The sequence below is a fragment of the Cyprinus carpio genome, chromosome A23 (genome assembly GCF_018340385.1).
Source record: "Cyprinus carpio isolate SPL01 chromosome A23, ASM1834038v1, whole genome shotgun sequence".
NCBI lineage: Eukaryota > Metazoa > Chordata > Actinopteri > Cypriniformes > Cyprinidae > Cyprinus > Cyprinus carpio.
Window position 1 is genome coordinate 10,704,674 of NC_056594.1, and position 20,885 is coordinate 10,725,558.

Below are 20,885 nucleotides of genomic sequence, written 5' to 3' on the forward strand. Positions count from 1 at the left end.
ACCTCCTCTGCTTGACTGTTTCCACTTCCATTTTTTCCATTTCGGCTTTGAGGATGGGGGTGGGAAATGTCTATGCAAATAATTAGGTTACAGCTAGCACAGTGCTAACTTAATAAGTAAACCGATGCCAGTTGGACTCAGCGAGGTAGGCCTTTTCTGTTTTGAAAGGGAAGTGGCTAGAGGGGTTAATTGGAGCTTCCCCAGTTTTTTGCGCCACACCACTTCCATCCTGTCCTTGGTTTGTCCTCACAACCCCAAACACGATTCACTGTCTTTTTCCACCAATCAAATGCCCTTAATGTCTTTAGCTCATGTATTTAAATTGAAACAGTGTGAGATGGAAGGCAGATCAATGCTGAGGTCCTGGGTTACAAGCGGGACTCTGGGTGCCCTCTGACCCTGGATTAGCCCGCAGGATAGAGACGGCACATGCTCCTGATAAAGATCTCCTCGCGAAGCCAGACTCCAGATCAATCCAATGCGAGCCGTGCCCTCAGGTGCTATGTTAGTCACACCGTTTTGTGTGCTACACCTATCTGGTGGGAATCTCGCCACTCTTTCAGCCGTCTCTCCCCTCTCTCTATTGCATTTTGCACAGCTGAACAGATACATATCTCGATCAACAGTAACAATTTTCACAGGCGTAGAAAATCAAGTGGACTCATTATCTAAATCTACTCAGTAGAGCTGAAAAAGTTTTAGTTTCACCAACTTTTCTCCCCCAACCAATTGCATTCAAAACAACTTGAAAAGGCCTTTTTTATTATTTGTTTACATTTTGTTTATGGCAATTTGAGTGGCTTTTTTTTTTTAAGAAAGATGGATGGATGGAATAGACTGCTGTATCACAATATAATGTTATATGATGGGAAGTGTGGAATTCTGAGAAGAGGGATGACAGACATAATGAGAAATGTGCTGAGGAATACTCGCTATGACAGGAATGAGTGACAGTGGGGAACCAGGTGCTCTGTGTCCCTGGAATCAGCAGTGCGTTCTGAAAGCTCAGAATGATGTGAAGTGTCTGCTCTGAAACTCAAGCCAAAACTAAACCCAAAGTTTACATGCTTATATGGATCAATGACAAATAAGGATGTCCAAGATGAAAATATAGAAAAATGTCACCTTTGTATGCGTTTTTGGTTTTTATAAATTTTAAAAAATTTGCATTTGTTTTTGTTTATTTTGATTTTAAAACAATGTCAACTGGTTTATTCATGAAATTAAAAGTAATAAAATATTTCCTCAAACTTAATCTAAATTTTGAAAAATTACTTAGATGGATCAATTACAAATAAGCTGCCTATAAAATTAAATTGTAGAACTATAACCTTTGTATTCATGTTGATTTCATACGTTTTAATTTAGAATGAAAGACTGTAAAAAAATCAAGTGGTGTAACCTTAAAGTAAAAATGTATAAAATATTTTCCTGAACCTAATCATTGTTAAAAAAACAACGAAAAAACAACTATATAATAAAAAAAAAAAAAATATATATATATATATATATATATATATATATATATATATATATATATATATATGATGAAAAAAAGTATGTTGGTTATGCCACACTGATTTCATTAGGCAAAGATTTTTTTTTTCGGATACTGATAATATTTTTTTATTGCATATTTTTAAAAAGCTATGACAGTATATTTAGATAATAATTTTAGATAGATTATGCCAAACAGCATTTTTTTCTTCAAATCTTTAACTTTTACTGAGACCAGTCTGTTACACCAAGACCTTTTTTATTTTAAGTGCCACAAACCAATATATATATATATATATATATATATATATATATATATATATATATATATATATATATATATGTATATATATATATATATATATATATTATATATATATATATATATATATATACTAGGCAAAAATTGTCACTCTTACCAGGAAAAATAATTTTAGCTTGTTCATCATTGAACGTGTATTCAGGTAACTGTCTGTATGGATTGCATGTCTAGGCAAAAATTGTCACTCTTGCATATTATTTTTGTATCACTGGGAAATTAATTGATTGTTTTCATGTTTGTGTGTAGCTGCGGTGGATTACCTGGCTAAGAATGTGAGCTTGTCCACGCAGAGAAGGATGAAGCTCGGAGAGCACTCTGCTGTGCTCGGACTGCTACAGGTGGAGACGGGACAGGCGTATTAATGGATCTCAAACTGAACATCCACCCATGTGTTTCACCAGCATCCCTCCATTCTGTCTGCAGCGCCCACATATGGCTCATCTGACTAGGAGTGAACAAGACCAAGAGAAGTTAAAAAATCACGGGCAGTCTTAGACTTTCTACCTATAGAAGTGTGAATACAAAAGCCATTCCACATAAAAAAAAAACAGACACTATTGTGCCGCATCTCCTTACTCGTCCCAGTCCTTTCTCTATTTCACAACAAAGAGACCCTTTCAGGGCTTCAGAAAGAAGGCAAGGGAAAATGAGCATCAATTGTCTGAGCCCAAATCACTAAAGCTTTGCCCATCCACATCCAGTGTTAGCACACATAGGCTACAGCTGCAGCCGCTTGCCCATTCCAAACTGTTCGGACCATGTTGTTTATAGAAAATGATGGTATTATAATTATATTTGTTATTATAAATGTGGTTGATCCTATTGCTGTTGCATTTACTTGTTGTAATTACTCTTTGTTTACATGTTTCATTTTTATTTTTCTCATGTTTAGTTCCTGTTTCTATTTTAACCACAAGGCTTTGCTTTGTAACATTACATTTCTAAATTCTAAAATAGATTTACATGACAGTGTGGCAGGTTGTTTACAAAGCTACAATGCATACAATGTGCTCATTTAAATCTTAAACCTGACATTCCACAAAACCTGTGCTGGTCAGTGGGGCACCAGGGTTGGTGGAGCCTTGATATGGGGCAAAAAGGTAGTCTGTGACCTGATCTCTATAGGTGGAAAGAATCTTGGGGTTATTACTGTTATTTATGATGATTTTGTCTTAAAACCCTACACTCTTCTGAAATATGATGACCAAATGGCAAAAAATACATTATTTTTATTCTAGTACTTTTTGCAATGAACACATACTGATTCTTCTCTGTGGTCACTATAATTACCATTATAATGAACCCTTACAGGCAAATACCAATTTTAGCATGTTATGGCTTTTGATATGCTTTCCCATACGCTTCTCTGCTCTTCATGGAAGATATATCTTATGATTTATCCAAAAACTTAAAAACAATCAGATGTCAGCCAATTAATGGCTGAAGGGTGATTTGTGAATTTATGTTTCAGAAATAAGTAAGAGGATGTACTAAATGGGTAGTGCTTTTTTTTATTCATAAGAAAATTAATTAATTTCTGTGGTCACTGTAAAACAAACTGAACTGAAACTGTAGAATGGGAATCAGATTTTTCGCAGTTTGTAGAGAGAATTGGAATTTTACTGGAAGTTATGCCATTTTATAGGTAAAGAGTGTGATGGACTCTGAATAATTATCTTGAAGAAAAAAAAATCTCTTTAATATTACATTGAGAGATGGAATATATGACCACATTTATGGATTCTGTGTTTACATTTAATATTTGCCACCATGGTTCCTTATTCCACCTTTTATCAGCTGGGTTTTTAACTTCAGAAACTGTGGCTAAGATGAACTGAATCTAAACTGTGCTCCAGTGTCACTAGATGTGCCCTAAAATGCCATATATATTCAGGAAAATAACTGAAACATGAACATGTGACCATGTGCCAATTTAAGACTGAGGACATTTCCATTTTAACACTTAAAATATTTTGTAGTTAATAAAAAAAAAAAGACAAAAATTTTTTAAAAAAAACTGTTTTTAGTGTGTAGCACTCATTTCTACTGCAATCGTTAATCTACCTTTGGGATATTTGAAGCACTATCCGATGGGGCGATATACCTTTCCCAAATATCTTCAAACCTCAGTTGCTCTTTATTCTTTCACTGTTTACCTTTTTTGCGCATATGTAATTTTCTTTGATATATTTCCGTTCAGCATGTGTGTATATTATCATGGCATAATTTATTCAGCTGTATGAAATACTAGCGTAGTGGGAACTTGTATTGGCATTTACTACCTTCAGCCTGTTGGTGTCTTTACTGTAGCACTGGCATATCTGTTATGGATTAAAGCTCAAAAAAGTGGACAAAGAAACAGATTGCTTCTTTCTTTCTCAACACCCACTATATGGATCATGCAATAGTCAAATATATGCTCATGGGGCATATATATGTCTTCTATTTAAAAACACTCAAACATTTTATTACGCATTTAATAGTTGACTCAGTGATGATATAAGGCCAGACGTATCATGTAGGCCTGCTTTACAATCTAGTACTAAATTTATGAAGAGCTTTTTAATCTGAAATGCTCGTTTTCTGTAATACTTAAAACATGAAAATCTATTGGCATTTATCATATACACTCTTTTCATTGCTTTGATGTTGCTGTCAACTAGAATCGTGATTTAATCCCCATCTTAACAATGCTGTATTTTTTATAGCCACTTTGAAGTCAAGAGCATCATGACAGTTGTGGTGATTTAAGATACTAAAAATATCAGTTTCCAGTAATTGAGTTGCGCTGGAAGTGAATAGAGTGAAGTGTTGCAGACAGGGTCACAACAGAGACTCTCAGAGCACTGCATTCATTCACAGAAGAGCTGCGGGGCCTGAGGGAATTTACTGCGTTTCTTATGGGGGCACTGAATACCAGCCAATGTGTAATGCCATTAAGGGTCCAAGATGCAAGCGTGTGCTGCACCTCCCATCAGAACGAGCACCTCTCTGATGATGGATTATAAACTCTCAGTGTTTAATTAAGGTCTTTAAAGGAATATACATTGTAAACAAGTTTTAGTGTTGCCATCTGGGTTCATTTAACGCATTCACACAGTGAGGGAATGCTTCTGGAATGTGATTTTGCACTGAGGAATCCTCTTTATGATTCAGCTGTCCTCAGTGTGATGTCATGAAATTTCCTTTCAGATATTTCCAATATTACTGTTAGGGGAGCAGCTGCTGAGATGATCTCATAAACAGTCAAATTTCTTTTTGGATGGTCATGACAGTTATTTGTCTTTTGACAGTTATAGATGCCAAGCTGTTTTTATTATTCATTTATTATATTATTATTTATTACTTTATAACTTATTTAGCTATATTTATTATTATATAAATATACATTTAGGGAAATTTGTGTATGTGATACAAAGACTGAAAAATGGAAAGAAAGAATTAAACACTACAGACATTTATTATATTTACTATATTTTATACTCTATTATATATTACATTGATATTTTTGCAGATCTAATCGGTATTTGATGTCTGAAATTTGTCATGAATGTGTGTGTAGACAGTCTATGTATACATGACAATTTATATATATTTAATATATTTTTTTTAATAAATAATCAAGTATATTATATTAAATATTATATTTTTATTAATAATATAATTTATTTATAACATTATATTATATTATTTATTGAACAAATTAATAAAAGGTTACATTAAGTAATACTGGAAATGTTTGAAATTACATTTTACGACATCACATTACATCGAGGACAGCTGAATCACATGCGATTATTTTCCAAATATTATTATGAACATGATAAATCGTATAACTAAATCAAATGAATACATCGTTTAAAAAGACTAAATAAATAGGTGAATAAATAGCCAATATCATCAATAAATTCAAAGAACTGACGTTCCAGTGGGCGTCTGGGATGTGGTGCTTTTATGATCATGAGTATTTTGGGTCACTCGTTGTTATTCGGAGGTACTGTAGGAACATGCCACGAGGTACAAACTGATTAAAACATGTCTGAAGAATTCACCACGACACCCCTCGCCCCCTCCTTTGGCTGTTATTATTATGTTTTAGAAACTCTGCGGTGTCAACCTCTCGAAAACGTAACAAAGAAAGCACTTACAAAGCCTAACATCTCTTTAAATCCTATAATTATTCCAGGATACATTATGTACCTGAGCCCGGGAGTCTGATCTTCACTGAAGGGATTCCACATTCCTACAATCAGCTTACACCGACAGATCGCATGATTGCCTAATAACCCGGATCGGTAAGTAGAGTGCTTAACAGAAGATTGTTACAGAGAGAAGAATGTATCCCTTTGACAGACTCCATTGTTCGACATATTCTGTTTCTACGAAGCATTATAGGCTACTCTTTTTTTTTTTAGTAGGCCTATAGCTAGATGTCAATAGGGCAAGACAATTTTATTTCTCCTCGCAATTCACAAGAAGTTTCCCTTTTTAAACCCAGTCTTTCACTTGCTGTATCCAGGCACCTAATACAAGATTATAGTCCCCCATAGTAACCCTGGCATCCCTCAACCAAGCCACGGTGTGCCCCTCCTTGCCCCCAGACTCTAATCTCCACACTCCAGCATCACTGCAAAATTAAGCTGTGAGAGAGCTGGCAGTCGTTTTAACCCCGCTCGGTCTAAAAGGCTCTCAATACACCCTATTGGAAAAAAAAGTCTCGGTGCAGTCAACATTTTTATTCCAACCAATATGTTTCATTCGTATCTCTCTTTAATGTCGAGCGCCGTCTATTTCTCTCCGTCCTCTGTCCCATCTCACCTCAGTAAAGAAAAAAGGCGGGATTTCAAGGTGAACATGTAGGTATGAATCCAAGAGATAAGTCTCGGGGTCTGTTTACAGGTTGCTCGCGAAATCTACAGTCAGCTTGCAGACTTATTCATAGTAATAATCCAAAATGGAGGCAAAATACTACAGACTGAAAATAATGAGCACACGCTGCTACATTCTGTGGGGAGATACATACATAAACCTTCTTTTTGAAAGCAGTCAGCTCTTGACAAAGCGTGACGCCTGGGTATAGACTCTCATACACAAAGACAATTTTTTCTAGATAATAGCCTATCACGCAGGATACAATTTAAATTAAAAAATGCAATTTTCACCTTGAAATGAACAAATGATTACAATTTCTATACAAATTAAGGCATCCAGGCGGCGCCTCAGTGCACAGCTCAGGCCATGAAACCTGACATAATTACCATGAAATACATTCTTAAATATTTGTATTTTGTCCATAGCTTTAAAACATGCCAGTCTGCCGCCTTCTGATCTCACCTTCTGGGGCATACACAGAACGAAAAAAAAAATAGTGGAAATCATCTAAGATGAAAAGCCCTTCAACGGGCAAGATAAAAATGTGTAGAAAAGGCATAGGGGAAAAAAATAAAACAAACAGTAAATTGCTGCCATTCAGCCTAACAGCCCCTGAAGTTATCTCTAAAAGCCAAATTACTGAGTCTTATCATGGGAATCATATCTAATGGTTATCTACTCAGATGTTTCTCTCTCTCCCTCCTCTCTGCACCCCCTGTTCTTTGCCAAAGATTGCATTTATTTATGATTAGGAATATCTTTAGAAGAATAGATGTTAACTTGTACATTTTGTTCGAAAAAGTTATGGTGAATTGCAAGTGTAACAAAAGAATGAGGCATGTAATTCAGAGGTGAGTACAGCCTCTGAGGATGATGGGAGAGATGCATGCCAATGATCAGGTGGTAGCTATATGCAAACATTTTAGAAAACAAAATTTCTATCATAAAATGTAGAATTATTGGTATTATATTATATTATACAGTATTATTGGGTATTATATTACATTACTCACCTTGTTATATATAGTTTGATTAGTAAAAACATGTAAAAATAAAAGCTCAGGAAACATTATTACTTAAGCATTATTATTAACCAGAAACAGATTATTATATTAATTATATTATATTATATTTCTCAAACATTATATATAAAAAGGCTTATAAATAAAACATTTTAATAATGTAATGTAGGTTGATAAGCATAATCATACAGTAGATGTTAGGCTTCTGAGATTAGTATGGTTTAATATTTGAATACATTATCTGTTTATTAAAACTATATGTATATTATAATGTAAAATAAAATATTATAATAGGCTGAGAAACACAAATAGACATATTAGTGATCACCCCAAAACAAAATGAGTGTCCTGCTGTCCTGTATTTCTTCTCTAAGCAAATTGAAACATATATTACAACACCTCTTCACAAACAACTTATGGCCTTGCTGACCTTTTCCCAGATAAGCTTTGCTTCTCACACAGTTCTAAATATTGGAAAAGGAGAAGAGCAGCAGTTGTCTAGATGGAAAGATGGAGATTCTTGTGGATGTGTGCTCTCTCTTCCTCTCCTTAACAGTGCTAGGAGAGAACTTGTAAAGACTTTACCTCCCTTATACCTCCCCTCCCACTCCTCTATCTATCTCAGCGCACTGTCTGCCTGAGAGGTGCACATCAGATTTCAACACTTGACCTCATAATGCTGGAGGTCAGTGCCACACCAGCAGCAATTTCACACACAAGATGAAAAGGAAATTAGCATTGAAGTTGTGTGAGGCGGCAGCTCTGGGCTCTGGCCAGCTCAGGCGGCAGTCTCCTAACCCCAGCACACTGTGAGCCACAAAGAGGGCGAGAGAAGAACAGGGCTGCTGGAAGCTGGAGGAATGCAGACGTCCTCCTGCTGGAGGCTTAGCCTCTGACCACCTCAACTCAAGAACCAGAAGGCTAAAGAGACCAAAGGAGAACACAGCGCTGCGGCATATCAGAAACAAGGTATTAAAAACAGGGCTTTGTGACCTTCAATTTCAACTGAGCCGTGTTTTTGATGATGTCCTGTGGAAATTCTATTTTTTTTTAATGTACTTTGACGTGCATGTGGATAAAAAGAAAAAGTGTATTATATATTTTTGTAAATGTTTTTGTAAACCTAACATAAATGTAAAATAGTGAGTAAATATATAGAAGAAAAAGCTGAAAATATAATGAGCCTTACTTGCATGATGTAATAAATATAATTGTGATTAACATAAAACATTAAACAACAAAAGTTGCTCAAAGTTTTTAAAAAAATCTCCAAAACAAAATTATTTCTCTTCTCTCCTCAATTCACATCATGCAGGTGGATCTTTTTGCATTCCTGAGTTAGAAGATGGATAAACTAAAAAGTTCATTACATTGTTAAAGTGTAACTAATCACAAGTACCTGCCACTGTGCACCTCCGAAAATCTAATGCGACACACTGAGATGGAAAATCTATTCTATTTTTCAGTGTCCCTGGCTGGTTTACCAGAATGGTAATTTCCCTCATCTTAACCAACCCTCCCCCAAAAACAATTTACAGTTCTGTTGCCATTATGTCCTACCAAGACCAGTGCAGATTCAGTCACGACCTTCATATTATGTGAAAATTGGACTTTGCAAACTTGACACAAGAGGGGGAGAGGAGGCAGAATTGCTTTTCGCTCGAAAAGCCTGAGTTCTTCAAAAAATCAGCTTCCCAGGAACTGCAGTGCAATGTCACCATCCAATCATAAATATGCATGCAAATAAAAATGACTTTATGATATCAATTGAAATGTTAACATTAAAAATACACTGTAAAAAGTGAAAATTTGCAGTTGCTTTGTAAAGGTCCTTTTTCTATTAATTCTTATAATTTATGTAACTGAACTTGGACAATTTTGACATATTAAATAATATTTTGACTTTTGAATAAAACCAATTACATTTTTAGGTTTCTGGACAAAGCCATTTTTCTTTTTTTTTTTACAATGTAATTTTAAGTTGATTGTTGCATTGGCCTTTGAAATTGAAGGTAGGCCTAACTAATTTGTTTCCTACAAGGGAACACTTCACCGTTTTTGTTTTGTCTTTCACAAAGAAAAGTACACACAAATATCTCATTAAGCAGCAAACTATGTTGGAAATACACATTCTGAAAAGTGAGAAATACTCGCACTGATTTGTCCAATTATCTTCCGTGTTTCTTGTTCTTCTTTACACCTCGTGGGATCCGTTTACCTTTGCAGCCTGTGACATATATTGAGGTGGATGTTTCCCCTGTTTACATACACATTCTTTTTAATGATATGTTCAGCGTTGACCCAGCTAAGGCTCGGGAATTGTGTCAAATGTCACTGAATGTTTCCGTGTTTCATTTTGTTTTGCCCCCTGCAGCACACTAGCATTGTTTATCCTCCAGTATGTTGATTGTCACTTCTCCAGCTTTCTTATTTAATCAGTAGTCCCATCGGGCTGCAGAAATGAATCAAGCATTTGTTTATCCAACATGTCTGTGCGTTTGACTGATGTTCTGCCTTGTTTGTGTTATCCCAGTGCTGTGCCCACTTTGTTATTAATTTAGCTTTTTTTTTTTTGGCCGTCATTTTGCTCCGTTTAATTCCCTTAAAGGAATGATTCTTCTTTTCAGATCTGCGACACTGCAGGTCATTAATTATGACGGTAATAAAAGGTGCTTGTGTTGTGCCAGTAAGCCTCTGCCAGTGCAAGGAATCTTTCTCTGTTAACCGGAGGCTTGACTTTCTTTGCATTCAAGCTGGAGGGACAGTATTGTATGTAGCACTAACCGGCTCTTGGACACTGAGGCCAACCACATCTTTATTCAATTTACAATACGAGCAGCGACAGTTCTCCAAGCCGCACGAGTGTGTTTGTCATCTGTGGAGGACAAGTTTGAATGGAAGGAAGAATAATTACGACAAGAAGTCCCATACGTCGTGTAAAGCCTGCAGTCTGGAGAGATGAAGAGTCTTAAGTATGGTTTTATTCTGAATAGATCTTCATATTCATTTCTTGCTGAGCCACATTGTTCTCCCATCAACGTTCTCACAAGCGTTGACTGTGTAAATATTAGATAAATAACAGGCTTACAAGTAATCTTAAGAACATGAAGTAACAAAAATATAAATACTTAAGGCTTAATCTTCATTATTTGTGGATGAAGTAATAGACGCTAGGCTACTATCTTTCTTTATTATGCGCCTATAGTGGTCCTGTAACAGTCTATACAAAGTTGCCATGGACCACAGAGAACTGTAGCAAATTAGACCGCTGAATGTCGCGACTGACCAGTGAGAACCAGGTATTTTAGAGAACCAGGTATTTTTTAGATGACTAAAACTGCCGCAGTACTACCCCCCCCCCCCATATCCCCCCCCCCCCATATATGTCAAATTAATACATTTCAATCATTTGTAACATTAGTAATCAAAAACTGGCAAACGGTTGTTGAGCACAGAAGCCATTCACTACATTTACCGTAATTCGGTACATTGACCATAAGATAATAAGCGCGCATGTGCACATGTAAAAATCGGGGTGTGGGTCACGAGACGGACTACACGTTGACGTGAGTAAAAAATCGATCAAGGGAAGTATGTACTTTCAGCTAACATGTTGTTGAAATAGTTATTTCCAAGCCAAGGTGATGTCTTTGTAAGGCCAAGACCACTGCATGAGTAGTTCAATGGTTTAGAGATTATGTAGGCTACTAACCAAGTTTATCTCTGTCTATCCCTTATAGCTGTCTTAGCTGTAATGACTTTTTTATTATGAAAACATATTCAGAATGTCTTGTGGGGCTGTCCTTCACTTTTTGAGAATATGGTAATCCCTGAGACGGCAAATCAGCTGCCGTCTGTCTCCTATGCTCAGCACCTGTATTAACTCTATTATGCTCTCTGGAGTCTCATTTCGATGAAAATAAGAAATCCCCCTCTTATTGTTCCCTTGTGCAGTCAGGGGAATAGTGAGTGTCTGCAACAGACCTGTGTTTGGGAAAAGGGCAATTACAAATGAATTTAACATCTAGACGAGAGTGGGATTACAAGGCCTTATATCAGTTATAGAATTCTCCTCCCTCATTACATTTGCACACACAGGCGTTTGGTACTGATCTGAGAATAGCACAGAAGGGGAGAACATTTTAATTTGAGGGATTAGAGCAACTCAGGTCAACTTGATTGTACATGATGCCGTCAAATGTTTCAGAACGCAGTGGGATGACTGAGATTTAGGTACTTATTTTTAAAGAATGACAGGATCAAATCCAGACATCAGCTCTTTGATGAAAAATATTCATGACTAGGGCTGTCAAATGATTACGATTAATTCCAAAATAAAAGTTTTGTTTACATAATATAAGGAGACAGGCTTTTTAACTATTAAATACACACAACATAAAGCTGTACAACACTGTCAACCATCAAATATGTTATATATAAATAATTTAATATAGATTTTCTTAAATATATACATATTTATGGATACATATAAATCACAATACACACAGTATTATGTAACCAAAACTTTCATTTTGGATGTGTTTCAAAACATCAAACAATCAAAAAAATTAAATAAATAAATAGACATATAACCAACAACCAACAAACAAATATAATAAAAAAAATAAATTAATTTTAATATTCTCACATCACACATATAAGATCACATGTTTTAGATTTCACAATCTACATTAATTCAGATGAATATACATAAACAACAATAAAAATAAACTAAATTTAAAAAAAACTATACTTCATCAAATCTATTCTTTCTGCAAGCATCTATATGCCAGTAGATGGTGACAATTGACTTCTTGACAGTCATTTGAACCATTCAGTCAACTAATTCTTTCAAACACTGTTAAGTTTGTCCCTGTCCTAAATCGCACCCTACTTGTGGACTTAACGGACATGCACACACAGCAGCCATTGTAAGATCGCAATAAAGTGTGCCATTTGGGACAGGGCCTTTGATGGGTGAGTCACTGAATCATTTACTCAACCAGTTCATTAAAAAACTGATTCACTGAAAAAACACAACAGCACTGTGTGTTGCTTGAAGAGGTGGAGAGCAGTTCATTCTGCTTTGTTTGAAGCAAAAATAGACCAACTAACTGGCAATAATGTGTTTAAAATGTAACTTACTCATTTACTTATTTTTGGTGTTCTAACACCAAGACAGTTCAAATATAACTCTAGCTCTCCCTTTCATGTGGTTTTGCTGAATGTATAGGCCACATAAGACAACAACACTGACAAAATGTGTACAGCTGTAGCAACTATCAAACAGTTGTTCAAACTGAGGTGGGATCAACATCACAGCTCAAAGCAGAACTTGTGCCTCAATATAAATGTTCCTCTAAGACCTTTGGTACCCCTCTCCTTTCCCTTACTGGGTGTTACTTAAAATTATGATCAGAGGCAAGTCCTCAGGTTTCAGGGCATCAAATATGGGGTGGCGGGAAGGGGGAAAAGAAAGATATGGAGAGAGGACATAAGAAAGAAAGAGAGAGCAAGAGTGGAGAGAACACTTTCCCAGGGTTCTGACAACTGGAACAGCTGAGATTCTGTCCTCCCCCATCCTTTAGGCCAGAGACAGCTCATTGTGCCCACAGATGTGTGTGAGGGAAGGTTGTGATGTTGTGCCAGAACGGGGAAAGTTGTGTAATGAGAAAAAGTAGGGAGAATGCTCATTCCTGCTTAATGTTTTTTTGCATAAAGAGATTGCTCTAAACATCATAAGCCCCACAACATACCATTACGCAGATCAGTAATTATGATAAAAAATGTATAATTAATAAATATAGCTTATGGCTCAGTCTTCACAGTTTCAGTATATAGAATTTTTTTTTTTTATGAATGACATGTAAATGAGTAGAATATTTTAATGAATGACATGTTTATTATGGTATAATTAATAAATATAGTTGTAACCCCACTTTCCTCTCACATTATAAGGCCCAGAGCAGACTGTTGTGCAGATCAGTAATTATGATAAAAAATGTATAATTAATAAATATAGTTGTAACCCCACTTTCCTCTCACCCTTTACCCCATTTTAATTTATTTTTTATTTAAATAATTTTAAATAATGACCAGGACTCTTGCTAAAAATTTTTTTTTACCTTTTAAGAGCTTAGGACAATTTAATGGGTGTACCCCCTTTCCCTTGATCATTTTTAGAACTTAAGTGTGCCCAGGACAACATTTCCAGGTTTCCCCTTCTGACAGCCTTAGTACCAACGCAGTGATTTTTGTTTTAATAGCAGGGTTAAGAGAGGCAGAAGGTCATCTGCTGCTCTCATTTATTTAATGTCATTTTAGTTTGCCCAACGGAGGTCATAAAACACTGAACATCAAACCTTGCAACCCAAATAAATCCTCCTCTCCTGTTCTCTTAATATGGATAATAAGACTCATATGCTCAGTTTACATATAATATCAGTTTGAGCCATGTGACTTCTGGCAGTTTGAATGCCTTGACTATTTGAAATGCATTTTGAGATGCATCATGAGAACAAACTTAACTTTATAGTGCCATCAAAAATGAAATGCATGGGACGTGGCAAGCTGGAGGGTGGTTTCCCACAAATTTAGTCCTGGCTAAAGGCTTTATTATGAGTGAAATGCTGAGAGCATATGTCAACAGTACTCTTGGCCCCTGCAACTGGAGGTGGGTAGAGAAAGTTGTGGTTGTCGAGGGAGGCCCCCAAAAGCCAACATCTGTTCCTATCACCATCAGTACTGCAGCTGGAAGGGTGTGTGATGTCATCAGAGGGCAGCTGGCCCCCAGTAGACAACACAATGAGAGGGTGCGAGTGTGAGAGCGTGAGAGAGAGCTGTTGTTGGGAAAGGTGAGGTGGGTGGATCTGCCTTTGCTGCTGGTGGGGAATACGACATGATGCTTGTTTTGCCCTGTCTATTAATTTATTTAAAAACATTAAAATATCAAACAATCAGACCTGTGGATCCTCATGACTAACCATCATTTTACCTTTTTATGACAACGCTGAAAAAACTATTTTGACTCAGAAATCAGTCATTTTCACAAATGATTACAAAGAAATGTCAAGTAACACTAAATTAAACCATTTATTTATTTGTATTTTTTTAAAGGAAGATTGATTTTTTTTCTACTTTTTGGGAATAATGATTGGGATGTGTACATGTGAATTTAAGATGTGAGCAAAATATATTTACAATTTTTTTTATATAAAATGTTATATGTTTTTACAAAAAATGTATTAGATTTCTAATGATTAAACAATATACTGTTCAAAATTAAGACAAAGGTGTTTAGGCACTTTTTTAGATTGACATACAGGTATGCTAATTTTTCTGGTTCTCTGTACTAACACACATGCTTATGTCATCAGTACTCACCATCATGTAATTCCAAACCTGTAAGACTGACTTTCTTTAATGGCACACAAAAAAATATATTTTGATGAATGTTGGTACAGTTTCAGTTCCCATTGACTTCCACTGTATGAAAAAAAAAAAAAAAAAAAAAAAACATATGATAGGAATAGGAAAAATGTCAATATAAGAACCAGAATGGTTTGATTATCAACATCGTTCAGAATATCTTTTTTGTTCAGCAGAAGAAGGAAATGCATGTAGGTTTGGAACAATATAAGGGTGATGAATGATTTTCATTTTAAGGTGGACTATACCTTAGTTAAAAGTAGTTAAAAACTTACTGGTGTTACTTAATCAGACCCACTGAATTAATCTTATAGATGTTTTTATAGGGCAGATCTATACACCTTAATGATCATCATACTAGTTCCCATCCAACAGCAGAGGCTTTATATCTTATTCAGGAAATTGAGAAATTGAGTGGGCTTCGCCTTAAACATTAAGCCTGCACTTGCAGAGAGGGCCCATAGATCTATATCATATATTTCAGAGGAGATGTGATGTCTGATAGGACCCCACTGTGATTTGTGCACTAAGAAGTGGCCCTCGGTTTGAGAGAGACTCTAAAGCTTCGTTATGGAGCTTAGTTCATCATCCATCCTAATATGAACCATGTAAACCAAACATCTCCATTTCTGTGCCTGTGTGTATAGACCATACGAGCCACCTCAGGGACCTCTGCATTGCAAAGCAGCTTCCTGAGACTGCAAACTACTGTATCCTTTGGTGCTTAACAGCGAGAGAGACGTTTTACTGCATAGGAGGGATGAGACTCTCACTGTTTGTTTATTTTAATACATGACATTTTCAGTAAAATAACCCTTTGTATTGTCTGTTATGTGTAATGCCAAATGATGACTTATTGATTGTTCTTGTCTCCATCATACAGAGTCATATACAGAGTGTTTAAAGCATAAAAAACCTTTGAAATTTGTGAAATTTGTGAAATTTGTAGAGAAAACCTTGATCCCTACAGTTTTCACTGTTCCCTACTAACTGGGAAGGGGATATCTGGCGAAGTTTACTTCACTTGGCATGCTTTAATTACGAACACCCTGAAGCCACATCAAGCAAAGACAAAACTTGAGTATGAGTCTCAATACCCACACTTGTGGTCTTGGCCACTTTCCACTTGAGAGTGTCTACGACAATGTTGTAGACATTAAATCCATCAATTCCTAATCAGTTTTTTTTTATGTATTTGAAGCTAAGTGTATCTCATTATTCATTACGTTCAGAACTTATGTGCCCCAAAATCATGAGAATTTGAGGAAAGTATCCAAGTTAAATTTTTACCTATAAAACATAAAGTGTTTCATATTGTATTGGTGCAAAGATGAGCATGTGTATTTGGTAAAATGTTTACTACTGCTTTTTATTAATTAGAAGAATCACAATGACTTAATTTAGCTTAATTAGCTTAATTGAATTTACTTAAGTCTGCGATCTTCCGTAAAGCAAGAAGAAGAAGACACGTCACACCGGCTGTTGAAAACGCACTCAGGACAGTTCAGACATTGCGCTGAATCAGAGGTAAAAAACAATATAAATACAGTACTGTTCAGTTTCTTGCACAGACCGATCGTTTAGTGTATTTACATGTCACTGTATTGGCACAAGCTGCAGGGTTTAAATTGGTTTTGTTTGTGTATTTTTGGACTCTCAAAACCGTGATTCTCATTCACTTCCATTATATGACTGACAGACTGCAACGGTTTGAGTTAAAAATCTTGGCTTGTGTTCTACTGAAGAAACAAAGTCACCTGCATCTTGGATGCCCTGGGGCTAAGCAGATAAACATCAAATTTTCATTTTTGGGTTAACTAACCCTTTAAAACATTTATCGTCTCCAACCTCTACCTCAGCTTTCCTGTGTTAAACTTTTACTGGAGCTAAACAGTTGGCCTCAAAATGAGCAAAAAATAATAATGATAATAATAATAATAATAAAAGAAAGAAATAGCAGCTCACTGACATGCATTTTATATGACCTTGCTCACATGGCCCATCTCTCCAAACTACCACTCAAAATGTGGCGTCTAACATTGAGGAGTCTGAAAACAAGTTGTTGTATCTATAATAGGACTAGTGCTTTGTGGCAGACTGCTCTTGCCTCAGGAGATATTTTCCCCTCGGACACTGGGCTCACAAAAGCAGCCAGTGTACTGCGGCAATTCCCTTCCTAATCTTCAGTATCCTCTTAACCCCCCACCCTCCTCACCCAAACCCTCCCATCACACCCTCCTTCATCTTCTCCATCAATATAATAAGTCTACAGTGCCCATAATTTGGTGTCATGTCTCTGACCTCTGGCTCATGAGCAGCCACAGTAAGCACCACGCTGATAAGCAGAGGGATCTTTGGCTAATAAAGATAGACAAGCAGCTTGTCGATAGCCCTCCACTCGTGACACCTCGACTGCAAAGCTGCACTGGGTTTTTGCGCAGGATCTCTATGTCACTTAAACATTGAAAGCTGGGAGTGTTTGTGACAGTATGTTTAGTGTGATGATATTCTCATGGCACAATATAAATGACAATTTACCTTGATTTGACCAAACACCTGCTTGAAGTGCAGCTGTTACTACAAGTTATCCTAGCATTGAAAAAATCCCTGTGATCAGCCAGTAGTATACTTTATGTCTGGAAAATGTGTACTGCACACATTTGTGAAAGTCAAAAGAGTCAAAGTATCCAGCGGAAGGTTGGAGGTGAATGGTGAATGTAGCGGATTAAGCTTGAATACATTTTATAGTTTGAAAATCCTGTGAACAGATTGCGGTATATTCTGTTTTGAACTAGAGGGAGCATCATTTCACAAGTTTTTTAATGCAGTATTGACTGTTCAGTCCTAGCTGATCATATTTGGGTAATTTCCTCTGCACTTGCATTTTGGAGCCCCCTATAACTGATAAGGGTGCCCTCTGTTGACATGATATTGTATTGCAGTTGTTTTTATCCACTTGCATACTTGGTTATTTTTAAGTAGAGAGAATAATAGTATAGAATTTCACATTATTGTTAATTGCTTGTAAAATAATAAAAAAAGGATAAATATTTGGAAAAAGGAAAAGCAATTCCATTTCAAGTGATGTCAATTCCAATAGGCGTAATAAATAGGCATTTAACATTTAACATAATTCTGTGTTTACAGTTTTTTTAGAAGTGGCATAAATGTGATCCAGTAACTGGCTTTTAAAATTTAACGACAATAGTAAACACACAGAAATGTGGTAACATTTATTTCATTTATAAAATACCATTGATGAAATGCATATGTGTATATTTACATGTTTTCATATTAATAACCAGCATTCCCTCTAATTTATTTTTTTAAAACAATTCTCTATTGTGTGGACATTACGCCCACCTGAGCAAATCATTTTTTTTTATACCAGACATGTACAGCACACACACAAAAAAGTGTTTAATGTGCTATTTATATTTGATTTGACCCTTGATGTAACTAAATGATGCACATTTTAGGTTACCTGAGAAACCTAAGATTTTTTTTCTATTAAAAATCTTCTTTTTTTTTTATCTCATGCAGAACAGTTTAATTCTTTATAATAATATAATATAAATTATAATTATTTATTAGGTTTATAATATAATAAACTGAAGCATTTAACAAACTGAAACATTTAAACTGATAGAACAGAGTATAATTAAATTGAATAGAAAACTAACTGAAGCATTTATACTTTCAAAAATACGTGATCATGTGAATTCTCATATAGTTATCTAAAACATCCCCATGTAGTTTGCATACTAGTACACCTGTGTCTGTTTCCACCACTTAATCAAGAAACTCTTCTTTAAAACATGATGACTTTCTCTTTCTATGAAACCTGTTAATTCTATAGTGACACCCAATCTATATTGGTTTGCCCGAGAATTGCAATTATTCGCATTTACTAGAATTCAATTAAAGTGATACTCCACACCAAAATAAAAATTTTGTCATTAATCACTTTCCCCCATGTCGTTCCAAACCCATAAAAGCTTTGTTTGTCTTTGGAACACAATTTAAGGTATTTTGGATGAAAACCGGGAGGCTTGTGACAAAAATAACGACTTTATTCAACAATTCTTGCCACAAGGATGTGCTGTTTTCATTCTAATCAAAGTTAAATACATGTAGAAACAGCACATCCTTGTAGCGCAGCTGATACAGAAGAGCATAAGCAGCATACGGTGATGTGGAGAGACACAGAGGAGAGTGCTGACAAAGGAATTGTTGAATAAAGTCGTTATTTTTGTTTTCTTTGCTTACAAAAAGTGTTCCCGTTGCTTCATAACATTATGGTTGAATCACTGATGGCAGATGGACTATTCTGACGATGTTTTTCATACTTTGCTTGACCTTGACAGTGTAACTTGGCAGTCTATGGGACAGTCAAGGGGCTTCCCGGTTTTCATCCAAAATATCTTAAATTGTGTTCCGAAGACGAATGAAGATTTTACGGGTTTGGAACGACATGGGGGTAAGTTATTAATGACAAAATTTTCATTTTGGGGTGGAGTATCACTTTAAATGTCTTTCCCAACTCTTTTTCAAACTACATTGTTTGCAAAGTATAGCTGTGTACAAAACCACTCCCTATCCCCTATATAGTGCACTATATTAATTGTCGGGCATTTTGTAGTGGTGTCCCAATTCAGAATGAACAACTTCCTTCCCTACATTAGTTTACTCCTTTTTGATATAATGCACTCAACTGCCATACACCTGTATTAGTGAATAAGTGAGTGATTTCAGACACAGTTTGTTTTTCATTCACTAAAAATAGCCGGCTCATAAGAGTAATTTCTGTTGCAGTGTTATGGAACCATCAAAGTATTGCATAAAAGCATTTTTGTCTGCATCAGCATTTATGTGATTCATAACTTTTGAAAATGTAACAACTCAATATAATCTGGTACTCAGTTCTTCCCACACTCACATTTATATACACAACACGGCCTTGCAATGGTTAAATCACTGACAGTAGCCCACAGAAGACATCAGGGAGCAACTGGGTGAGCAAATCCCATTGAAGTGGAGGCGCCATGCACTGCACAAGCCTGAGATGCCAGCTGAATTCTGCTGTCCTTCCACCGGATCCCACAATGCACACGTAGCTGAGTATTGACACGCTTTGCTCTGCACGCAATGTGAGAGAGGCCTGAGGATGGGCACCCAGCTCCACTGACCTGCATTAGAAAAGTTCAGCCAGCCTCTTCAGCTGTGGTGCATGGACAGTGACTGGATGTCTTCACTGGTCAATTGGCTGAAACATCAATTTTCACCCTTTAAAGAGGGACAAATAGCCGTTCAAAATTAAAACAAACTAAATCAGCATGAATCATCTTCTGAGTGAGCCTTTCCAAGTGTAATAAGAGCAAAAATAGAAGATAGTCAGTGAGCTGTAGTCATTTTTTTATGTGTATTTTGAATTTCCTCCTTTACATCTCAAGATTAACAGTAGAAAAAGTATCAAAGTCTTTGCATTTTTGTTTGTGAATTTAGAGAGCATTTCAGAGTCACAGTTAAATGTGTAGGTTGCATATACAAGCTCCAAATTGCAAATAGCATTTTCTGGATCATCCCACTGTCATCCATCTTTATGATGCAACCCGCTGGGCAGCCGGAAAGCAAAAGATGAATATTTGTGATGGTGAGTGACTCACTGAAAACTCATTTGACACAGCTGACTTGTCTAATAACATGTGGGATCGAAAAGAGGCAAGAGAGGGATGTAGATAAGG

The 20,885-nt window shown here is 36.0% G+C and overlaps 1 protein-coding gene across 3 annotated transcripts in view; it reads left to right on the forward strand.

Annotated features, from left to right (window-relative positions):
- Positions 1-4,178, forward strand: part of LOC109098460 (paired box protein Pax-7-like) — a 49,702-nt gene extending 45,524 nt beyond the window's left edge. For all 3 annotated transcript variants that reach the window (XM_042713057.1, XM_042713056.1, XM_042713058.1), the window contains exon 9: positions 2,066-4,178. In XM_042713057.1, the coding sequence (XP_042568991.1) occupies positions 2,066-2,181 (116 nt within the window). In that variant the 3' untranslated portion in view covers positions 2,182-4,178. The remainder of the gene's footprint in view (positions 1-2,065) is intronic.
- The last annotated feature ends 16,707 nt before the right edge of the window (positions 4,179-20,885 follow it).